General features: G+C 34.3%; 1 protein-coding gene across 1 annotated transcript; it reads right to left on the bottom strand.

Annotated features, from left to right (window-relative positions):
- Positions 1-20315: 20315 nt before the first annotated feature.
- Positions 20316-21031, bottom strand: LOC111024121 (uncharacterized). The gene is made up of 2 exons (XM_022301728.1): positions 20704-21031; positions 20316-20602 (listed from the first exon to the last, which is right to left on the bottom strand). Exons 1-2 carry the CDS (start codon positions 21029-21031, stop codon positions 20316-20318), a joined length of 615 nt encoding a protein of 204 aa, XP_022157420.1.
- Between the last annotated feature and the right edge of the window lie 4065 nt (positions 21032-25096).

Raw genomic sequence — 25096 nt, 5'->3', positions numbered from 1 at the left:
AATTGTTGTTTTATTTTGAATGAGAAGTTGAGTTTAAATAGATGGAAGAAAATGGTAAAAAAAATTAAGTTTAATTTTGGACCATTAGATTTTAATTATTAAAAATGAAGGATTGAGATAAATTTGAAAAAAAATGAATTAAGAATTATATATATAATAATAATAATAAAATATTATAATAATAATAAATAATATATATATATATATATATAAAATGATGTGACAAGTTTTGAAATATAAATATATATATATATATATATTTATTTATTTAATAATAATAATAATAATAATAATAATAATAATAATAATAAAATAATATATATATATATATATATATATGTGTGTGTGTGAGAAATGGTAAAAATTTTCAAAACTTTTTTTTTTGCACCGACACATGTCATGTAATTAATTTTTTTTATAACTTTTCAAAGTTACAACGGTAACTTTTTTTTTAACCATTTCTTTTCTTTTCTTTTTCTATATATTTATTAACAAAACAAGCTTGTCATTTGTCAAGCTTACGAACTGTCCACGTCATCTTCTCGGGTATTTTCTTTTCTTGTTTCGATCGTAACTTCTCCGTTTGAGCTCCGATTTGGATGATCTAACAGTCACTGGAATCGTTGTAACGAGCTCTACGCTGTGGATACTTTAAAATACAAAAAAATGTCAATAAATAAAATTAAGTTTGTTATGATCAAAACATTAATTAATTAATTAATTATTAATTAATTTGAGATTAACGGCCAAAAAGCCAACAATCTACCCTTTTTGATGATGTCAAACTTCCAAAGAAAAATACATAGACATTTAATAATGATCACATTAAATTCAAAATATACTTAAAAAACCATTCAAAGATTAATTTCTCCCCCTCAATTGATACATCCATGGATTAATAAACCAATAAATCATGAAACAATTTTAGAGCAAAATTTTCTTAGACTTCTCCCCCATTGGAATCATCAAAAAGAACAAAAATAATTAATAACATAAAAAGCTCCCCCTAAAAACATGAACACAATTTTGCATAAATGCTCCCCCTAACAATATGCATTTAGAAAAAATAACAAATATAAAATCAAGATGCATCAACGAATAATACCAAGCTCAAGCCTAATTTTGCAAAAGCATTCTTCATTTAAAGGCTTGGTAAAAATATCTGCGAATTGATTATTTGAGCTTACAAATTGAAGAGTAATATGACCGTTTTGCACATGCTCTCTTATAAAGTGATGTCTAATATCAATATGCTTAGTCGTAGAATGATGTAATAAGATTTTTAGTCAAATTCATGACACTTGTATTATCACAAAATATAGGCACATTTTCAAACTTTAATCGAAAATCACAAAGAGTTTGTTTCATCCAAATAATTTGAGCTCAACAACTAGCAACCGTAATATATTCCGTTTTGGTAGTGGATAAAGCAACCGAATTTTGCTTTTTACTAAACCAAGAAATTAAGAAACTACCAAGAAATTGGCAAGTCCTACTAGTACTCTTTCGGTCAAGTAAACTACCCGCAAAATCCGCATCGGAATATCCTACCAAATTAAATTCAACATTTCTAGGATACCACAAGCCTAAATCAATAGTTCCAAGCAAATATTTAAAAATTCTTTTAACGACATGCACATGAGATTCTTTAGGACAAGATTGAAATCTAGCACAAACAAATACACTAGACATAATATCGGGTCTACTAGCGGTTAAATAAAGTAAAGAGCCAATCATACCTCGATAAGTCTTTACATCCACAAATTTACCTTTCTCATCCTTGTCAAGCTTAGTGGATGTGCTCATAGGAGTTTTGGCAATTTTACCTTCATTGAATTTGAACCTTTTGAGCAAATCCCTTGTGTATTTCTCTTGACTTATGAAGATACCATCCTTGAGTTGTTTGATTTCGAGTCCAAGGAAGAAGCTAAGTTCTCCCATCGTACTCATTTCAAACTCATTATGCATGCATTTAGAAAATTCTTCACACATGGAAGGATTAGTAGAACAAAAAATAATATCATCCACATATATTTGCACTAGAAGCATATCATTTTCTTTAGACTTAATAAAGAGAGTAGTATCAATTTTACCCATTTTAAAACCATTCTCAATAAGAAAATTACTAAGTCTATCATACCAAGCTCTTGGAGCTTGTTTTAAACCATAAAGAGCCTTTTTCAACTTAAAAACATGATTTGGAAAATCAAAACTTTCAAATCCCGGAGGTTGTTCCACATAAACTTCTTCCATAATATAACCATTTAGAAAAGCACTTTTCACATCCATTTGGTACAAAATAAAATTCTTATAAGAAGCAAAAGCAAGTAACATTCTAATGGCTTCTAATCTAGCAACGGGTGCAAAAGTTTCCTCATAATCTATTCCTTCTTCTTGATAATAACCTTGAGCTACAAGTCTAGCTTTATTTCTAATGATGTTTCTATTTTCATCTATTTTATTTCTAAAGACCCATTTAGTCCCAATTATAGAAGCATTAGAAGGCCTATGGACTAATTCCCAAACTTTGTTTCTTTCAAAATGATTTAATTCTTCTTGCATAGCTAAAATTCAAAACTCATCACTTTCGGTATCTTTAAAACTTTTTGGTTCAATTTGAGAAACAAAAGCAATGTTATTAAACATATTAAGGGAGGAATGAGCTTTCACACCTTGTTCGCGATTACCAAGAATTAAATCCTTAGGATGGGATGGAGCATACTTCCACTTCTTAGGCATGGATGAAAACCGTCCACTTTATTTTCGTTGATGCTCACTTCTTGCTTACTTGGAGCAATTTCTTTACTTTTGTCACTAACAAGTAAATGTCCAAAATTTCTTTCTAAAGAATCACTTCAAAAAGAATCATTAGAAACAACATTGCAAGATTCATAAAATACAACATGCATAGATTCGTCAACTATCAAAGTTCTTTTATTGAAAACTCTATAAGCTTTACTAGTAGAGAAATAACCAAGGAAAATACCAACATCCGTCTTACAATCAAATTTTCCTAGCTTTTCTTTGTTATTTAAAATAAAACATTTGCAACCAAAAACTTTGAAGTACCCAATATTTGGAATTTTGTTATGCCAAAGTTCATAAGAAGTTTTATCTAAAGAAGGTCTAATTAAAACTCTATTTTAAAACATAACAAGCGGTATTAATAGCCTCCGCCCAAAAATAAGAAGGTAAACCATACTCATGTAATATTGACCTAGCAAATTCTTACAAAGTACGATTTTTCCTTTCAACCACATCGTTTTGTTGAGGAGTTCTTGGAGTGGAGAAGTTATGAGAAAATCCATTTTCTTCACAAAAATTTTCAAAAGCATTACTATCAAATTCTCCTCCATGATCACTCGTAATTTTAGAAATCAAAAATCCTTTTTCATTTTGAACTCTTTTGGCAAAATTAGAAAAACTTTTCAAAGCATCATCCTTATGTTTTAGCATCAAACCCAAGTAAATCTTGAAAAATCATCAACTATCACAAAGGCAAAATAGTTCCCTCCACAACTAGCAATTCTAGAAGGACCAAATAAGTCCATGTGTAATAGTTGTAGGGGTCTTGTAGTAGAGATCATATTTTTAGATTTGAAAGAAGACTTGGTTTGCTTACCCATTTGAAAAACATCACAAACTTTATCTTTTTCAAATTTAAACTTGGGAAGACCTCTAACCAAAGAATTCTTGGAAATATTTGAAATTAAGTGCATGCTAGCATGTCCTAGTCTTCTATTCCATAACCAAGAATCATCATGCAAGACCGTTAAACATTTATCACTAATAGGACAATCATTCAAATCAATAGTATACACATTTTCATCTCTATTTCTAACAAATAAAACTTTTCTATCACTGGCATTTTCAATTATGCAATTCTTTTTATCAAACACAACTCTAAATTCTTTATCACACAATTGACTAATACTAAGTAAATTATACTTTAAACCATCAACCAAAAGTACATCTTCAATCAAAATAGAAGATTCATTACCTATACTACCCTTACCTATTATTTTACCTTTCTTGTTGTCACCAAAGATTACAAACCTCCATCCTTTTTGGAGAAAGTGACAAACTTGGATTGGTCTCCCGTCATGTGCCTTATGCAACCACTATCCAAGTACCACTTACTTTCCTTGGAAGCTTTCAAACAAACCTACAAATACAAAAATTTAAATTTGATCATTTGGTACCCATACTTGTTTGGGTCCTAGAAAGTTAGCATTAACAAACTTGGGGATCCATTTCATTTTTGCATTTTTATTGAAAGCATAAGATTTAGACAAGTAACAAGAATAAGATTTATGTTCATACTTGCCACATGAAAAGCAAACAACATTATGCAATGAATTATCTTTTACAACAAATTTATGCATCCTACTTTTCTTGGAGAAATTCTTTCTTGGAGCATTGTGAAACTTTGCCCTGTGAGAGAGTTTTCTTCTAGAAGAAGTAGTTTGAGTATATTTTAATTTAAAGCACTTGGGTTTTATATGACATTCAACACCACAATAATGACATATAGGAACAAAGTTAATTTTAACATGTTTAGATACAACTTTAGGAGCAACAAGCTTAGGCATATTAGGAGATGCTTTAACAAAGATAGTTTTAGAACTTGAGGGAATAGAACATTCATCAATATAGCCTAAATCTCTTTTATCACCATAAGGTTTACCTCAAATAATTGAAAAAATCGATAAGAAAGATTTTTTTTATCTCACAATTAATCAACATCAAGAAATCTACTTCAATTATCTTGTCCAACCTTTGAGCACCTATTGTTAATTTTTTAATAGAATCTTTAGCCTTATCAAGTTTCACTAAAGCATTTGATTCATTTTCCTTTAGCAACTTAATCAAATTATCTTTTTCACAACCATCATGCACAAGAAATCTAATTTTATCAAGTAAGGCATTTTTCTCATCACAATCAAGAACATGCTTATTACAAGAGATATTTACAACATCATGCTCATTTTTTCTTTAAGCAAGCAATATCATCAAGTAAAGACTTATTTCACTAGTTAAGACATTGCATTTCTTTTTAAGCATAACATATTTAGAACCAAGTTTTTCTAAATCATTTTGCATATTCTCAAAAGCTTCAAACAACTCATCATAAGAAAGGGGGTCAAGATTTACCTCATCATTTTGTTCATCCTCTTTGTCACTATGAGTCATGAAGCAAAAGTTGACAACTTCTTTATTCTCACTTTCACTTCCACTTTCATCACTATCATCCCAAATAGCCTTCATTGCTTTCTTCTTGGATTTCTTGGATAATTTAAGAAGAGGACAATCGGTTCTAATATGACCTGGTTTTTTGCATTCATAACAAATTACCTCATCCTTTTTACTCTTTTCACCTTTTGACTCTTTTTGGTTGGAGAAATGCTTTTTGAATTGTTTCTTTCTCTTAATGAAATTTTTATACTTACGTGAGAGATAGGCCACATCATCTTCATCAAGAGCATTCTCACCTTCGGAGTCAACTTCCACGGAGATGGTCTTCAATGCTATGCTCTTTTCTTTCTTTTTCTTCTCATCCTCCATGTTTTTCTTGATCTTTATCTCATGTACTATCAACGAACCAATGAGTTCGTCCATGCAGAGAGTCTTGAGATCCTTTGCCTCTTGAATGACGGTGACTTTAGGCTCCCATTGTTTAGGCAATGACCATAAGAGTTTCTTTACCTTTTCAAGATTTGACTATTCTTTTCCAAGCGCTTCTAAAGCATTGACAATATTAGTAAATCTAATAAACATATCGGAAATAGCTTCATTTCGATCAATTTTAAACATTTCATATTGATGAACTAACATGTCAATCTTTGTTTCTTTTACTTGACTAGTTCCTTCATGAGTAATTTCTAATTTATCCCATATATCCTTAATAGTTTTACAAATAGACACCCTATTATACTCAACTTCAGTAAAAGCACAAAACAAGCAATTAATAGCTTTAGAATTTAAAGAACATGCTTTCTTTTCAATTATAGACTATTCTTCTTTAGGATTTACAACTCTAACACCATCAACATCTTTTGTTAGAATTTTAAATTCTTCTTCAACAACATCCCACAAATCATAGTCAATAGAAAGCAAGAAAATTTTCATTCTATTTTTCCAATCACTATAATTATTACCATTAAAGAAATGAGGCTTAGTAATAGATTGACTATTGGTAAAAGGTATGAATCCTAAAGTGTCATAGCTAAAAAACAATTAAGTTTATCAAAGAAAAGCAACCTCGCTCTGATACCAATTGTTGGATCGATATGACAACCCTAGAGTGGGGGTGAATAAGGTTTAATTAACAAAAAATAAACTTTTTAACAAGAGAAATTTAAAGCAAACAATAAAATTCTAAGATTAATTGCAAAAATAAATAAGAGAGAGGGTTAGAGAAATTTGACACCGGGAATTTTTATAGTGGTTCGGTACAACTGTCCTACTCCACTTCCCAAGCACCTCTTGAGTTGTAAATTGAAATTCCGACTCTTTCCACGGTAGGAGTCAAACCGGTACACTACTCTTCATAAGAGCAAAGACGATCCTCTCCACGGTGAGGATCACACCGTTACAATGAGTTGAAAATTTCTAAACACACTTACAAACTCTCAAATAGAGTAAATATACAAATTTGAGCTCACAAAAATTTCCATCCTCACAACAATAAATTTCTCTCACAAATAAGATGGAAAGAAAAATCGAGAACTTGGAGAGATTAGCAAATGAAAAATTTGAAGTTATGGAGGATTGAGAATAAGAGAATTGTTGTTTTATTTTGAAGGAGAAGTTGAGTTTAAATATAGGGAAAAAAATGGTCAAAAAAATTAAGTTTAATTTTGGACCATTAGATTTTAATTATTAAAAATGAAGGGTTTAGATAAATTTGAAAAAAAAATGAATTAAGAATTATATATATAATAATAATAATAAAATAACATATATATATATAATAAATAAAATAAAATAAAATATATATAATGATGTGACAAGAGTTTTGATATATATATATATAGTAATCATAATAATAATAATAATAATAAAATAATATATGTATATGTGAGAAACGGTAAAAATATTCAAAACTTTTCATTTTTTTTGTGCACTAACGCATGTCAGCGTTAAATGCTGACGTGATGTAATTAAATTTTTTTTTTATAACTTTTCAAAGTTACAACGGTAACTTTTTTTTAACCATTTCTTTTCTTTTTCTTTTCTATATATATATTAACAAAACAAGCTTGTCATTTGTCAAGCTTACGAACTGTCCACGTCATCTTCTCGGATATTTTCCTTTCTTGTTTTGATCGTAACTTCTTCGGTTGAGCTCCGATTTGGATGATCTAACAATCGTTGGAATCGTTGTAACGAACTCTACGCTGTGGACACTTTAAAATACAAAAAATGTCAATAAATAAAATTAAGTTTGTTATCATCAAAATATTAATTAATTAATTAATTAAAACTAATTAATTTGAGATTAAGGGCCAAAAAGCCAACATAATATACGCCGCAAAATTCAACAAGAACCACCAAATGTTTGTTTTTGTTATAAGAATGAAAAATATGGTTTAGAGTATATTATTTAAGGTAGAAAATTAAAGAAGTTGGGCCACAAGAACCACCGAATATGATATAAAGAATTTGAATGTTTATTATGATTAGTGAAAAATATGGGAAGATTTTTTTTTGTTATAAGAATGAAATAATTTAGAGTATATTATTTAAGGTAGAAAATTAGGGAAATAAATAAGTTGGGCCAACGAGATTAATGTTTGAAAATCTAAATACATATAATATGAGAAATTAAATTTGGAAACATTAAATTAAAAATAAAATCTAAACGTTTGAATAAGACACAAATCTTATTAAATATAAAAGCAATAAATGATGGCAATATTGGTATTAATAAAAAAAATTTAAATATCATAATCTAAATACGTAAAATATGAAAACACAACCCATTTGTGTAAAATAGTTTTCAAAACAACCCAGTGAAGACAACTTTTCTATTATTTAAGGCTCTTATTGAATAATGTTAAAGACTCCTCATCTTTTAATGATTTTCTGAAGTTGATGAGAAAAGATATTGAACATTTAAAGAAGCCACACAGATAAGATGACTACTTGAATCTTATCATAGTTTCTTAGAGTGTTTGAAAGGGGCTGCAATACTTGAAATGTCGTATACATTTCGAAGACTATATGCTACTTTGTTGGTGTATTGTGAACCTACGGAAGTGAGAAAAGTATGAAATCTTAATTTAAAAGCCATGACAGAAGACTATAATTGCTCAAATGATTTATCCATTGAGCAAAAAGTTCAGTTGTTTCTAAAAGATGTAAACTATTTTCTCACATCCATGGAAAAAATATTGCATAATTTGACCTCTCTTCAATTCATAAAGAAAACTCTAATGATGACTTGATTTCTATGAGAGATATAAACAATGAAGAATCCATTAAAATAGATGGAGAAGATGTTCGAGCATCAACAAAGTTAAATGACAAACAAAAAGTTGCATATATGATATTATTATGGAAAGAGTTAACTAGCAATAAAAGTGGACTTTTTTAGACTTGGAGGAACTGTGAAAGCTTTTCTATATGGAACACTTTTAGTTACAGTTAGATCAAATGGAACAATAGCTTTGGCAATAGCAACAACATGTGTAGCAGCATCACTTTTACCAAGGGTCGAATAGCACATTCTAGATTCAATGTTCCTAAGCAAGCTATTGATTAAAAAATGTGCAATATATCAAAACAAAGTGTTAAAACAAAACTAATTTGAAAAACAAGACTAATAATATGGGATGAGGCACCTATGACAAAAAGATATACAATTGAATTTGTGGATGAGATCTAATGGATTGTCCTCAACCATGTGGAGGAAAGATATTTGTGTTTCGAGGAGATTTTCGTGAAGTACTTACAGTACTTCCAAAAGAGACAAGATAACAAACTGTTGCAATTAGCTTGAGAAGATCGTATCTTTGGAGTAAAATATATTAATTAAAATTGAAAGAGAATATGAGGGTACACAATGATAAAATATTTGCAGATTTTATCTTCAGAATTGGAAATGAAGATGAATATGCTTTTAATGATGATATCATTACTCTGCCTAAAAAAATTGCAATAAATGAATTATGCAAGTAACATGAAGATGAAATTTGTAAGAAAGGTATCCAAATCTACAATTTTATACTACATCAATGGAATGCATGACAAATAGAGTGATTTTGGCTACAATCATGATTATGTCGATTATTTGAATGAACTTTTGATAAATATCTTTCTAGGAGAAGTTACAACTTTCAAAAGCTTTGATGAGACAATGGATGATACAAATGCTTACTATCAGGATGAATTTTAAAATTCTTTGCTACCAAATGAAATATCTCCCCATAAGCTTACATTTAAGGTTAATTGTTCTATTATGTTATTGAGAAATTTTGACCCATCAAATGGATTGTGAAATGGGACAAGAATTGTATGTCGATCATTTGGAAGAAATATTATACATGTCGAAGTAGCGATGGGACAACATGCAGGGAAATAAATCTTCATCCCATGAATTCCATTAAGTCCAGAAAGATAATGAAGAGTATCCATTCAAGTTCAAAATGACACTTTGAAAGCTACATTTCATGAGATTTATATTGGAATTATTTTTTAGTTTTCGTTTCGTCATGATAGATTTAAGCACATAAGATATATATTTTGCAAGGTTGAAGTATCGGGAGGAGATGAGATATAATTGATCAAATTGAGAGAAAAATCGGAGTCACAGGGACTAAGGATGAACAATAACAAGATTTGAAGCCCAAAAACACACAAAACTTAATTTCTTCTTCTTTCGATTGATTTTTCTAGTTTTGTTATGGACTTCTCATTGTGATTTTATTGTTTTCCTTTGAATATGAGAAGTTAAATCTCTTATTTTAGGGATTGATGTAGCCATTGAAATTTATGGATTGGTTATTTAGTTTTTCTTGATTGAATGTTTATGAATATCCTATTTATGTTTCTTTATGCTTAATGTCTTTAACCTACTGGCCATAGATTGATTGATTTTAGACTTAAAATCTTACGCTCGGGAGAGGTGGTTTAGAGTTAGAACTGGGATGCATAACTAAAGGGGTTTTAAGATCGGGAAATTTAGAAGTTCTTTAGAAGTCGTTAAAAGACCTTTTCAATAAAGTCTTTACTTGTTATAGAAACTAAATAGGGATATTGGTTTCTTAACTAATAGGATAATAAATGACAAAATAGAATGACTTGACTCATTTCAGTGTCTCCAGTGGAGTTGTCAAGTTGTCGCAACGTCATCACGAAGCGGAGTAGTTAACATTATCCCCTAAAGGATCTCTTTCAATAGAAGAAGTTTCGAGTTGCTACCAACCATCTATGAGGTGTGATTGGTCACCCAATTAAAAAACATGATCTGTAAAAATAGATATTGGTTTGGGAGTCGATTGAGTGTTAGCATCGTAGAACACTCGTTTTAGAAAACAGTTATCAAAATTTATCTTAAATTATTCTAGTATTTTATTGGTCTAAAAGAAAACAGATTTTTTGTTTTATTTTAAATGTTCCACATTTTATCAATTCATGCTTTGTTATAAAATATGAATCCATAGGTATTAATGGCATGGAGACCATCAATGGCACATCCATGTTTTCGTTGAGGGGAGGCTGCACTTAGAATTTAGTAGAAATAATTTATGAGTTAGCAATCTCAAAATTCAATAACTAAATTAAATTATTAATTTAGTATATCATAATTTTCCTCTACAAATTTTCATATTATGAAATCGCAGCATAATAACTTCAATTATTGAAAGATCCAGAACTTTATATTAGAAAGTAGTGATATCAGTATTTTGATTATTAGTTTGTTCAATAAAAAAACACGATGAATTTTTCTATAGTAATATAGAAGAAATCAGGAGAATGAAACTTGAAATAATAAGTATAATTTTTTATTTATAAGAATTATAATGTTTTTTTATAGAATTTAATTTTTTTTTAAAATATTTTATTAAAATTAATTTTTTATTAACTTATATTTATATTTGATATAAAAAATAAAACAAAAATTGTAAAATTATATATTAGTTATTAGACCATTAATTTTCTAAATTTTTTTATTTCAAATTCAAAGTAAAATTGTATAAAATAACAACAACTAAATATAAAAAATTTGATGATTTATATAGAAGAAAAAAATATATATATGAGTACAATAATTTATACTAAAGATATTACTTCTATATAACGCAAGGTATGAATTGGAAAGAAAAATAAGCCTTGAAATTGCTAATAATAATTGGACCAAAGAGACTCTAAATATATAGTTATAAATTGAAAAAAAGTTCAAAATGATAGGATGATTGCACCATCTAAAAGTATCAAATAAGAAAATTGCTTTTATAGAAAATTAGGATTTAAATATCCCACTTATATTTTCTTTAAAATTAATATATTATATAAAGTAATTTTTAAAATTTTCTAATAGAGATTTAGGGATGTATGATTTTTTCATTTATCTTTTTTAAATGGAAAAATTTTGTTTTTTTTTTTATTTATTTTCAAAACTTAGAGATTATATGAAAAATAGAATCTTAGTCACGTAGCAGCAGCCATGAACCCAGTCTTCAAGGGGCTTGAGAGATTAAAAAAAAAAACAAAGAAATGGCACTTGGATAGGCTTAAACCAAAGTTGTAAGAGGGTTGGACAAATTTTGTCACTACTCTGATACAGAATTTTGATTAAAATGTTAACAGTTATATATATATTTTAAGTTCATAGGGGGCTCGAGCCCCACCTGGGCCCACACTAAATCCGCCGTGGAAGACCATTAGGAATTTCACCTCAAGAATATTAGAAGGTTCCAATCTCCGTCATTTAAGTTATCGAAATAATTATTAATTTTAAAAAGGTTTATTTTAAAACAATGATAGATTTAAAAAAAAATGTTGGTTTTCTTTTAGAAATAAATTTGTTATTTTCTCTTGTTAAGAGCTTTACTTTAAGACTTTATTTAAACGATATTTTAGACAATTTATTTTCTTTGAAAACTCATCCTCTTTATTTACCTTCATTTTAAAAAACTCGTTTATTTTAAAATAAATTTTATTTTCAAATTCAACATTTAAGAATTATAAATTTTAATAATCACAACAATTTAACGTAAACAAAAATAATCAACATGCTTCAATATTATCGATTTTAAAAAAATACCCACACAATTTCATAATCAAACCCTCACTAGGGACAACCAAATTTCCATAAACTTTTGGAACCATGAACACATAACACATCAATCACCCACCTAATTGCCATAACTCGTGAGCTTTCAGATTATAAACAAATCCAAAATACACACAAAATTTCATAATCACAAACTTAAATATTATTTCAAAATCACAAACTTAAACATCCACAACCACATACCCAACATGGTACGGATATCAAGAAAACTTTAGAATATGAATCCAAATACCTGAGATTCCAGAAAGCTTAAACTAGTTAAAAATATTCCACAAATTTAATCATGCAGCACAAAATCTCACAATTCGTAACTTTAAAACACCCACAAACATAAACTATAATAGTCTAATAATCTAATACTCTCCAACTTTCAGCAAATAACCATACAACAGTTTTAAATAACCACAAATTTAGAACTCAAATCTCATACAAAACTCCTAAATATCTATCAACTTTAAGTATCAAAATCTCATATAAAAAAACGTCCACTCACCTTACTCACCTTAAGGGAAATAGTATAGATCTATGTTCGTCGGAGTGGGTCAGCAATGTTTTCCAAGGTCTGAATGTCGTTGGTTGAGCGTCTCAGATTTGCCATGAGGCAACGGAGTTCAGAGCAGCACAGTTATTCAAAATTTTGTCAGGCTTGTGAAGGTCGTCGTGAGTATATTGCAGATCGTCGTGGGTCGTTGGACCGAGTCTCACCGCTATCGTGTATCGTGTGTCGATGTCATCGGCGTGGGTGTCGTCAGACTGTGTCTCAACCGAAGTCGAGTTCGATGGAGTGGGTTAGATGTCATGCCGCGGATCTGGGGTTTCGTGGCTGAGTTTGACAGAAGAAAATTGAGAGTGAGAAGGAGGAAGAAGAAAAGGGTTGAGGGTGGTGGCTGATTCGAGAGGGTGAGAGAGTGATATTGAGGGGCAGCTCCAATTTAAAAGAGGAAAAATATGGGTTTTTTTAGAGAGAGATGGTGGGTTGATTTTATTTTTTATTTTTTTATAAAAGTAAAATAAAAAACCTTTTTTTATTCAAAACTTCTTTCCCATCTTTTTCGCTTAATTTTTCTTAGTTCCCACAACTTTCCTTTTGCTTTTCATTTGGAGTTTTTGGCAGCAAGTTCGTGGCGGCGGCTTAAGTATTGGCAATGCAGAAAGGGGCAAATCGAGATTGACGTTTTGGATAATTGTATCTTGATTATTCTGTGAATGTTTTTCATTCATGTACCTAATTATCATTGTGCTAAATACTTAGAAGTTAGGAGTTTTTTTTGTTGGGACTTCTAGAGAGCGAAAATCTGTGGGGAGATATATTTGAGAGTGCTTGTATCCAATCTCATTATCTTGGAACCCTCATCTGAGTGGAAGACTCGACGTAGCCCATAAACTGTTGGGTTGAACCAGTATAAATTTGTTTGTCGTTTATTACCTTCCCTATATTTCTTTATATTTTGTGCCTGGCTTAAATAACTGGATAGAATTGTGGAAGAGGAAATTATTTGGAGTGCCTAATTTCCCAACAAGTGATATCAAAGCGAAGGTTGCAGTATCATGGGATCCAGTCAGAAGTCACATCACTACTTCGAGGGAGTATTGGGATTTGATGGGGACAACTTTAGGTTTTGAAAGATGCAAGTGATGAATCTTCTTACATACAAGAAGATACACAAGACCCTGAAGGAACGACCGACCACTGGGATGTCAGAAAAAGAATGGACTAAGATGGATGAACAAGCAGTAGCAATCATCAGGTTGTGTTTGTCAATGAGCGTGGCGAGCCTCGTGGCAAGTCAGAAAACAACAATGAGATGAAGGCTTTGACTGACAGGTATGAAAAATCTTCTGCCAACAGTAAGGTGTATCTCATCACAGATACTTCAATATCCACATGGAGGATGAGACCTCAGTAAACTCCCACATAAATGAAGTTACTGATTTGATGAACAAGTTGGAGTCTATGAAGATCACTTTTTCAGAGGAGGTGGAGGCCATTAAGTTGTTGTCTTCTTTGCCTGACAGTTGGGAGACAATGAAGACAGTTGTGTCAAATTTAATGGGCAGTGGGAGTATGAAATTCTCAGATATTTGTGACCTTGCAATAGCTGAAAAGATTCATAAGACAGGAAGTTGAAAGAAATCTGCTTCTACTTCTGGGTCTGAAAAACATCTGGAATCAGCCTTGGTAGTTCAAAGCAAAGGAAAAGGGAAAATAGAATATGGGAAAAGACAGCAAAGGTGGAATCAGGACAGTGGGAGCAGCAGCAGAGATGTGAAGTGTTTTTATTGCCACAAGAAGGGACACATCAAAAGATTTTACAGGAAGCTCAAGGAGGATCAACAAAAGGAAGATTTTGTAAACTACTTGACAACTGAGGTGTTTCTAGTTAGCAGTGAGATTAGCACAACATCTGTAGAGTAGGCATCAGAGGGGGCATTGGACAGTAAAGCCTCAGTGCACATTGCTTCTGATAGACGGTTGTTTACATCTTTCACTACATCAAGCTTTGTCATGGTGAGAATGGGAAACAACAGACTCTCCAAGATCAGGGGCATTGGAGATGTAAATTTGGAGATTGATAGTGGAGCTGAGCTAATTTTGAGGAATGTCGCCTATATGCCTGGTTTTAGGAGGAATCTGATATCTGCTGAGAAGCTGGATGAAGAGGATTATAGTAGTGAGTTTGTAGATGGTAGCTGGAAGCTGGTGAGGGGATGTGAGGTGGTGGCAGTGGGCCACAAAGAAGCTTTAGTGTCTATGTCTGGATTTTAGGTTGCCAGGGGATCACAGAGATAGAAGATGCACAGGGCTATAGATGGTTTAGGGCCAGACTTAAAAGAATCAGCAATGATGACAACTAGGACAGAAGAAGAACATTTGTCATCAGTTCAAGTACAACAGCTAGGAAGTAGAGAGAGGGGAAAAGAGAACAGCTCAGTAAGGTGTTCAACAGGTTGTCGGTTTCTAGCCCAAGTTGTCAGACGGTTTGGCGAGTTGGTGAAGTCGCATAGGCGAAAGAGTACATCGAGGAAGAGAACTACAGTGGGTGCTGAAGTCAAGGGCAATGTCTCTACAGTGGCAACAGACTTGGGTGGGAGTGCCAAGTCATCAGGAAAATCTTCCTTCAAATGCCGTTGGATTCGATCGAGAAAGAAAGCATCAGGGACCACTTAGATCGAGTGAGAGCACGTGGCTGTCTCTAGCGTCTAGGAGACAAGACCAGGTAAGATTCTCAGTCTTGGAGCAATCGTAGATGGAGTTTGGATAGGGCAAGCACAAATAGAGTCTTGGTTGGTGCCAAGAAGATGTTAGAAGCTGTCAGTGCAGTGGGAGTAGAGCCTTGGTTGGTGCCAAGAAGATGTTGATCAGTTAGAAATTGTTGGTGCAGTCAAAACTGAGACATGAGGGACACTGTTGTGCATGGGAAGCGAAATTGTTATTTTGTCTCAAAGTGGGAGATTGTTGGAATTTGGATCCAAAATAAAAAGAAAAAAGAAAGAGTAAAAGCCAAATAATGGGCCAAAGTCGAAACTTTTTTTGTTTTTTTAAGGTTTCTGTACACTTGAAGTATATATATATATATATATATATATTCGACTTTATGTTTTTGTGAGCAGCAGCTGGTTTTAGGGGTTTTGGCAGCAAGTTCATGGTGGCGATTCAGGTGTTGGCAACATAGAAAGGGGCAAATCGAGATTGACGTTTTGGGTTATTATATCTTGATTATTCTGTGAATGTTTTTCATTCTTGTACCTAAGTATCATTGTGTTAAATACATAGAAGCTATTGTACTTTTTGTTGGGATCTTTAGAGAGCAAATATATGTGGGGAGATATATTTGAGAGTGTTTGTATCCAATCTCATTATAGTGGAACCCGCATCTGAGCGGAAGACTCGACGTAGCCCATAAACTGTTGGGGTGAACCAGTATAAATTTGTTGTGTCATTTATTGCTTTCCGTATATTTCTTTGTATTTTGTGATTGACTAAGATAACTGGATAGAACTGTGGAAGAGAAAATTATTTTCAGCGCATTAATTTCACAACAATATAGGATAAAAGAAAATAGATGTTTAGAAGGTCAACATTAGATTTAAAGATAAAAAAGGAGAAGAACGAAACTTGTGTAACGCTCACGAAGATTTCAAAATTGCACATTTTTTATTAATTAGTTTTGGCCCACTTAAATTAAATTAAACTCACTTTAACTCAATTAATCAAAAACCTTCTAATTTAAAAAATATGCTTACTTTTCTTTAATTAATTAAATAAAATACTGATAATAGAATTTGAACCTACCCAAGCATAGTGTCTACACAATGGACAAAGACCCATCTGATGGCACCCATTTATCATAGTAGACTTGGATGTTTTTCACTATTGTCCACCCACCCGCGAAGACCAACACTAAGAGATCCCAACCCCATATAAGACTTCGGCAGATAAAAGATGCATAGGAACTGATAGATGCTTCCAGAAAGATACGATCTTTAAAATACTTAAACTTGAGGACACATGCAAGAAGAGATGACAGATACGAGAGGATTTGCTACCCCTGTTTAGCAAGTAAGACCTAGTTAAAAAGTTATAAGTCACGAAACTCCAAACCATCCATAAATTTAGGCAAACACAAACGCTTCCAGCTAACCCAATGCAACCTACGGTCTTCATTCACTTTGCCTCACAAAAAACGAGTCATTAACATATGAATTTCATGGATCTATCTCTCGGAGAGATGAAAGCAATTCATCGTATAACACGGAATAGCCTGGATCGCAACTTTTATAAGTACTTCCTTGCCACTCACTGAGAAGAACTTATCTTTCCAACGTTGGTGACATTCCTCCTCAAGGAGCGCCAGAAAAGAACAAATAGAAGTTTGCATGGAAGCTGACATACTCTTTATAAATGACACAACTGATTTGTGATGTTACTTTCAAACATAACAACAAATAATTTGGATGAAAATTCCCTTGTAAACATATCGATGATTAATTAATTATGTTAATTCTTTATTTAGATAATTAAACTTAACTATATCAATCACCAGTTACCTAAAATATTTAACAAAAATAATAATGTTAAAGGACTCATGATAGTTGATGAATATTTAGGAATTAAAACAAAATGTTTAAAAGTTTTGGGTTTGTTTCATAAGGATTTCTGTTTTAATTTTTGGTTTTTCTATTTTCTGTTTTTTAAATAACAAAAATCATATATTTTTTAATAACCGTTTTTTGTTTTTTATTTTTAAAACATAGAAAATCAAACATGTTTCATAACCATTTTTAGCTTTCAGTTTTAATAAAGTTAGAAAGTTGAAAAGACATGATAAAGAAAGAAATTTCTATGTACAGTAGAGATGACAAGGTGTGAAGCGAGAGTGGGATGCCCTCTTCCCATTCTCGTTGTTGATGCTGGAAATTTGGCTTCCTTGGTTCTCGCTAAATGTGCACCAAATTGGATAATCACGGGACCGGATACCTGCAAAACCGAACAACACTAACTCGGTGTGACTTGAGTCACATTGGCTCTGATGCTTAAGTCAGCAATGAGAGAATTACTAAGTGAAGTAATTAGGATTTCTTTGCTTACCGTGGTTCCATTTATAGGAGTCTTGTCTTCCAGAACCTTCTCGTTGAGCCCACCTATATGTCTTCACTAGATCACAGGAATTCATGGACCAGGGCACCTCAACCAATGGGAGAGAAGAGAAAGTGGGCTCGGCCGGTGCCGAGCCAGGGTCAAGACTGAGCCCTGGCTCCTAGTTTTCAACCAAGTGGCTCCTTCCCAAATTGTTCCTAACGGGTGGTCCACGCTAATCAGTTGCTTCAACTTGTGGTCCTACCTTGGGGGCGACAAGCCTTTGACCGCTGCCAATTTCATGTCGCTTTACTATCTTAAACACAGCCCCGATGACAATTTACATTTCTATGTTAGCTCCCGAAACCAGGTCATAATTATGCGTCCTTCTTCTGTAAAGAACTGGAAAGATGAATGGTTCTTTGTTGGTGGTGACTGGCTGGCTTGTGATGACAATGAATTGCATTTTCCTATCCCGACAGAGTGTAGGGAACTAGGTGAGCAGATTTCCGAGCTCTATCGGGACTTCATTCCATGCCATTTTTTGAAGTTCTTTTCCTTTTTGTTGACAGCTCCTCGTAATTGTGAGCTCACCGCTGCAGTGTTATACTTCTACAACACTGTCATCCAGCTTCCAAACAACGAGCGGTGGGGTCCTGACCTAGTGAAGGAGCAGAACTTGGTGGATTTTAGCTTGGCACCTTCTCATCGCTCTTCAGGTAATTGTTGGGCTCTTTTTGGGATTTGCATCCACGTTGGTTTTTCATTTCCATGTTTCTTTTGTAGAAATGTCAAGGCACGTTGCCTCCCTGTTTGAGAGGGAACGTCAGAGCAATGCTTGAAACTCTGGAGCTGGATCGAGTCGAGCTTCTGATGTCGAAATAACTGATTTGACGGAGGATGACCCTCCATCCTAGTGCCAAGCTCGACCATCGATGCCTCCTACCGCACCTCGTCGTTCTGCTCGACTCCAAAGGGTATCTACATCATCCTCCTCTCGTGGTCACCCTTTTTCTGGCCCATACACAACCAACATCGATGGGGCAGCCTATCTAGAGAGAGCGTTCGACCTTTGGCAAGGACTTGGTGAATCATCTAGCAGGTCGAGCTTTCGATACTCGAATCCCCAACACAGCATCAACACCTAACTCGGTGATCTCCACTAGGTCAGCTACTGTAGTTATCCGTGTGCGTTTGAAGTAGCATGTGTTCTAACGATTGCCTTTGACCTTGGCAGATTTTTAACCTCCTGGTTGTGTTTTCGGGTAGGGTCGCTGACGAGATTAATCATCTCCGTCGCTCCTACGCTCCCGGAATGAGTTGGATTGGGCTCTTTCTTCTCTGAACCAGGCTAATAGCTTGCTAGAGAACCCCCAAAGTGACTTGGAGGCAGAGAGGATGAGGTCTTAGACTGAGTTGGCCGACCTGCAAAGAAAGCTAGATGAGGCCAAGGCTCAGCTCTTCAACTCTGAATTTTTGGCTGAAGAGTTCAAAAAGACCCTGTAGTATGTTAACTTGCAAAATGCTACCATGGAGTGCGGTGTCTCATGGCCCTTTGTCAGGTCTCCAACGAACATCCCAACATCGACTACTCCTTCTTCCTAGAGCGTTTTAGAGCTAAGTGTGATACGCCTGATGATATCGACGATGATGATGACGACGATTAGGGAAATAGCGAGTCGATCTACCACATTGCTTCCCTTTCCTTTCCATATTTTGAAAAGTTGTTCGTCATTGTCGCTGTTGTTGTTATTGTTTGAAAAGTTGTTCGTCATTCTGTTAGTAGCTACCTTTGCTCGAATTTTCAATTAAATCTCTTTTGGCATTACTATTGGTTTGCTTTCACCATTAGTCTTATTAGCCTAAGGCTCTAACTTTGGCAGAGCTGATTCGCCTACACCCAATTTCCATAGGTTTCTAACACATTGGCTGTGACCAACGGTTTTATACCTTTTGGTTTCGTTGTTTTTCTTTTGGCCTTGGCTTTTTTGCTCTGCCTTGCGTTTTAACCTTGCTAGGCTGGGTGGCTCACTTCTGGTTTGGCCTTGATTGAGGTCTTTAACCATTTTCCAACCTTTGTTGACCATTCATGCCCCCTACTTGAGGAGTATACGGAATGAGATTTACTGCTCAAGTATGTAGATAATAAGAATTTTATTGAACCAAAAAATACGGAATCAAATAATTTGTAGAACATAATCCAGGTCTCTTTTGAAAAGGAAAAATAGCAAAAGACATAAAATCCAAAAAGATGCATTATCCTAAAACTGTACTCATTAGTCAATCAACTCCAAGCAGTAGTGGTCATTTTGAGGTAGAGGTTCTACTGTCGTTGCCTCTTAATGAAGTGTAGTAACACTCGCCCGATACCCGTTGCTCCCCTTTAACTCCACCCACACCTTCTGGCATTGGGAACTTCATGGATTGGTGGTAGGTTTAGGATATCGCCTTTAGCATGTGTATGGTCGGTCTTCCCAATATAGCGTTATAAGATGAAGAGTAGTCAACAACTAAGAACTCCACCATCTTAGTGATGTTTTTCGACCCACTTCCAAACGTCACCGGTAGCTCTATCTTCTCTTCTGGAATGACTCGTTCTCCTCCGAACCCTACCAGCAGGGTCGGGCTGCTCTTCAGCATCCTATCACCCAAATCCATAGCTTTGTAGGTTGTTAGTGATATGATGTCAGTCGAGCTGCCCCATCTACCAGGATCCGATGTACCTTTGCATTGGCTATTTTAAGAGCAATGACCAGCACGTCATTGTGTGGGTGGAAGAGGTGGGTTACATCATCCTCTGAGAACTCGATCTTGGAGGCCTAACCTGAAAAGAATGTATGGTAAATGTCGTACTGCCCTAGGCTTGCCCTAGCCTCTCGCACACTCGCCTTTTTCTTCCTGCTAGACTCTCTCTCCGTTGGACTTCCCAGTACTGTCTGTATCTCCCTGGCAGGGGATTTACTGTCGCGTTTGTCGCTCGGGGTCGCCTTGGGATCATCTACATACTCCTTGAGGTATTCCCTCCGAATGAGATTCTCCACTTCTTCCCTGAGGTCAAAGCAGTCTTGTGTCGTATGGTCGTGATCTCGATGAAAGAGGCAATATCGCCCTTGCTCCTTTTGTTTGATGACGCTTTCATTCTCTTCAGTCATCTTAGCAGTCTTTGGTATTTAATCTCCATCAGCACTTGTTCGAGTGGAACCGTGGTCGGGGTGTATTTCTCGAGCATTCAGGACTGATACCTTTGATTATTTCGATCTCCTTTAGCCTATGTTATGTCCCATCTCGACCCATGTTGCTTTTCCCTTGATCTTTCTCTTTTCTACTCAGCCCGTTTTCCCTCGGGAGTTTTTTTTTAGTGAAAGAACTCCCTAACATTCATATATTTTTGGGCTCGATTCAGTTTTTCTGAAAATGTGCTCGGAGCTTTCTTTCCGAACGAGAAGGACAAGTGCTCTTCTTTTATGTCAGACATGAAAGCTAGCAGCGACATCGCATCAGTTAGTCCTCCGACTTGTAGCTTTTTCTCATTAAACCAAGCAACGTAGTCTTTGAGGCTCTTTGTTGCTCTCTACTTTATGGTTAGGAGGTAAGCTACTGATCGACTTCGGTTCCGCCCTCCCACGAACGCCCTAACCAGGTCTTTAAAACTTGAAATTGACCATCGCTACAACTGTCGAAACCAAACCATGGCCGAGCCACTTAGGGTAAAGGAAAACACTTGGCATCTAATGGCCTCGGTCACCTCGTAGATGTCCATCCATTCTCGAAAGGCGTCAAGGTGATCTATCGGATCGGTCGACTCGTCGAATTGCTTTATGGCTGGGAGTTTAAATTTTGGAGGGACCTTTTTTTTTCATTATTTCCTCCGTGCATAGAGAGTCGGCCTCGTCTATCAATTCTTCGAGGTCAAATCCCTTCTCCTTCTGACTTAACAGTTTCTCCGATGGCTCGGGTCAGTCCCGTGGCCTTTTCTTGTCGATTTCGATAAGTCCGAGGCCTCCTCGGTCATCTTGGCGTTCATTGCCTCCCGTGGGTATAGGGGACTTTGGTTGCCTCATGACTTGATGCTGCCTTGGTGGGTCGAAAATTCTGGTACGCCGCTTGTTACTCCTTATAATTTTTCAACTTGCTCTGGGCGTTTGCAGTCGATTCCTCTACCTCGCTCAACTTGGGGCTTTACCCTTCCGAGGATCCCTGAAAAGGTGTTGCGGGTTCACTTCTCGTTGTTCCAATTGCTAGAATAGTCGGGACATGCATTGATACATTCCCTCAACCTTCTCTTCTAGAGCCATGAACTTGCCCTCGATCTGCCCAAGAACTTCAACCGCAGGGATCTCGATCGGCCCCTCTATACGTTCTAGAACTTGTCGATCATTCTCTTTAGGAGTTTGTTCGACAATCTGCAGGCTCGTCTCATCTTCAACTCCTCTTAGCAGGGGATCATCCATGTTCAGCTTCCTCTTCGGAGGCCAATTCTCATCAGAGCGTCGTGGACTTTCCTCCATATTCATGTTGCTCGATCGCATGGTTTATATCTTTCCCACAGACGGCACCAATTATTGACACTGGAAATTTGGCCTCCTTGGTTCTTGCCAAATGTGCACCAAACTCGATAATCACGGGACCGGATACCTGTAAAATTGAACAACCCTAACCCGGTGTTACTTCAGTCACACTGGCTCCGATGCTTAAGTCAGTGATGAGAATTACTAAGTGAAATACTTAGGGTTTCTTTGCTTACCTCTAGGGTTCAGCCAGTGGTTCCATTTATAGGAGTCTTGCATTCTGGAACCTTCTCGTTGAGCATATATATACGTCGTCACTGGATCAGGGATTCATGGACCATGGCACCTCAACCAATGGGAGAGGAGAGAAAGTGGGCTCCGCCCGGGTCAAGACCGAGCCCCGATTCGCTCGATCTGTCGTTGGGATATATATTAGAGAAAAAAAAAGTAGTGAGAGAAAAGTTAAAAACAAAAAGAGAAAAAGTTTAGAAAAAAAATAGCAAAGTTGAGAGTAAGATATATATTAGAGAGAGAAATAAAAATAAGAATGAAAAAAAAAATTATATTGAGAAAAAAATTTAGAAAAAAAACAAGATTCGAAATATAAAAGACAATAAAAGTTATAGTAAAAGAAAATTGAATGAAAGCAAATTTAGATAGAGAAAAGCTGGGTATATATTTTTCCGAGCAAAAATAGAATAGAAAGAGAGAAAAAATTATAAAATGTAAAATTTAAGAAAGAGAAAAATTCAAGAAAATATTAAATTTTGAGATAGAAAAATAAGAGTGATATGTTACAACAAAAAAATAAAAAATAAAAGGGTTATTGTAGTGGATAGCAAAAATATTTTGATGTATTTAAAAAAATGTCATCAGCTTTTCAAATTTTCAAATATAGCAAAATATTTGAATTTTTATTTTTAGAATTTTTATTATTTTAGTTGTATATCTATATCTTATATACATCCAATTTATATCTGATATACATTTGATGTATATCATACTGATGTGATGTGAATCTCGGAGTGGAAGTGGATCATCGATCATTAATCTTTTAGAAACAAAATCAAATGTGCAAAAATAAGAAATACAGGGAAAACTTACATTTGAAGAACTGTTCTTCAACGATTCAATCTCCCGAATACCACCAAATAATCTTTCGTGCTATCCTCTGGGTACGAGATCGTGCTTGTGGGAGCTTTGATTTGGAACAAGAGGGAGAATTGAGAGAGAGAGCTTGATTGAAAGAGAATTCTTGCTCTTGCAGGGGAAGAACTACTATACAGAACTATTCTGTACAGTTTAAACAAAAGTGACGTAGGATAACTCCCCACGTCACAACTTCCCGCTCCTCTGAATTTTGGCGGGGAGTTTTTAATTAAACTTAATAATTAATTAATATAATTATTAATCTAATTAATAATTAATTAATTAATTTAATTATTAATAAAATAAATTTAATTATTAATTATTAATATAATTAATAATTATTAATATAATTAATAATTAATTAATTAAATCTAATATTAATTAAATAAATAATTAACAATTAATTATTTAAAATTTAATTAAATCTCACCTATTTAATTAAACCCATATATTTGAATCTTATTCAAATGTATCTCTCTCGTATAACATATAGTCGTAATGTCCATCTTATGCACATTATTTTTAACCTATAGTTTTAATATAAATCTTACTCATATTAATTTTTATTTGAATCTCATTCAAATAATCTTTCTCATAATATATAGTTTTAATTTAGAATTAACTATATATTATATTGTATCAATATACATACATTCCCTTGAGTAATTTGAACAGTTCAAATTCTTCTAAAAACTTGATCCTTGTTTTACTAGTTATGAGCTAGCAGGGGACTTAATGGACCTACAGAACAGAAGTTCCAACGATATGAGATTAAGTAGTCAAACTCATTGACCGAGTTAATCAACATTCGTAACTACGGGTCACTCCACTAAAGACTCGCAGCTGCACTCTTCTCACTACATTATATTTTGGTGTCCACGGATATACAACCATTAATGGCAAGTCAATCCTTCACGAGTGCTCATAACTCAAGTTGGGTCAAATTACCGTTTTACCCCTAAGTTACAACTTGCTCCTTAAATACCACTGCTCCTCTAATGAACAACCCGGTTATGGTCCGACCAATAATCAGAAGTCCCTCTTGAGCCAATGAGAGGGTGAAGCATCTTGTTCAAGTCCCAGAGTCAGCATTTAAGAGAACACTTATCTACTCCCCTAAGGTCAGGGAGGAGTGAATTCCATCTTATGAAGTTATGTTCCCAACTCCCCACTCGGTCTCGTCCCCAAAATGGTAGGAATGTTGAGTCGGCGACTCGGGCCACTCTCACCCATACATATCGAAGGACGAGTCCTCACGGGCAGGAGTCCATAACTCACTCAGGATTGAGAATGAGTTGCCTAATCATCCTAAGAAATAGCAATCTGATAGTTAATGGTGTTACATCTAAAGATTGACTATTTCGCGGTCCGGTCTTATACAAAGTCATTATATAGGATACCCCCACTCGCATGTCTCCACACGAATGACCTGGATCTAGTCGTCTGTAACATTTACAAAGTGGGCCGTATCCATAGTGTTGTCAGGATAAAGCACCCAGCCTTATCCATATACTATAGACCCTTTAGATTATTTCCAGAACATTATATTTAATGTACCCA

The sequence above is a fragment of the Momordica charantia genome (assembly GCF_013281855.1).
Source record: "Momordica charantia cultivar OHB3-1 chromosome 1 unlocalized genomic scaffold, Mcharantia_2.0 BLBB01000001.1, whole genome shotgun sequence".
Lineage (NCBI taxonomy): Eukaryota > Viridiplantae > Streptophyta > Magnoliopsida > Cucurbitales > Cucurbitaceae > Momordica > Momordica charantia.
This window is presented reverse-complemented; position numbering and strand designations above follow the sequence as displayed.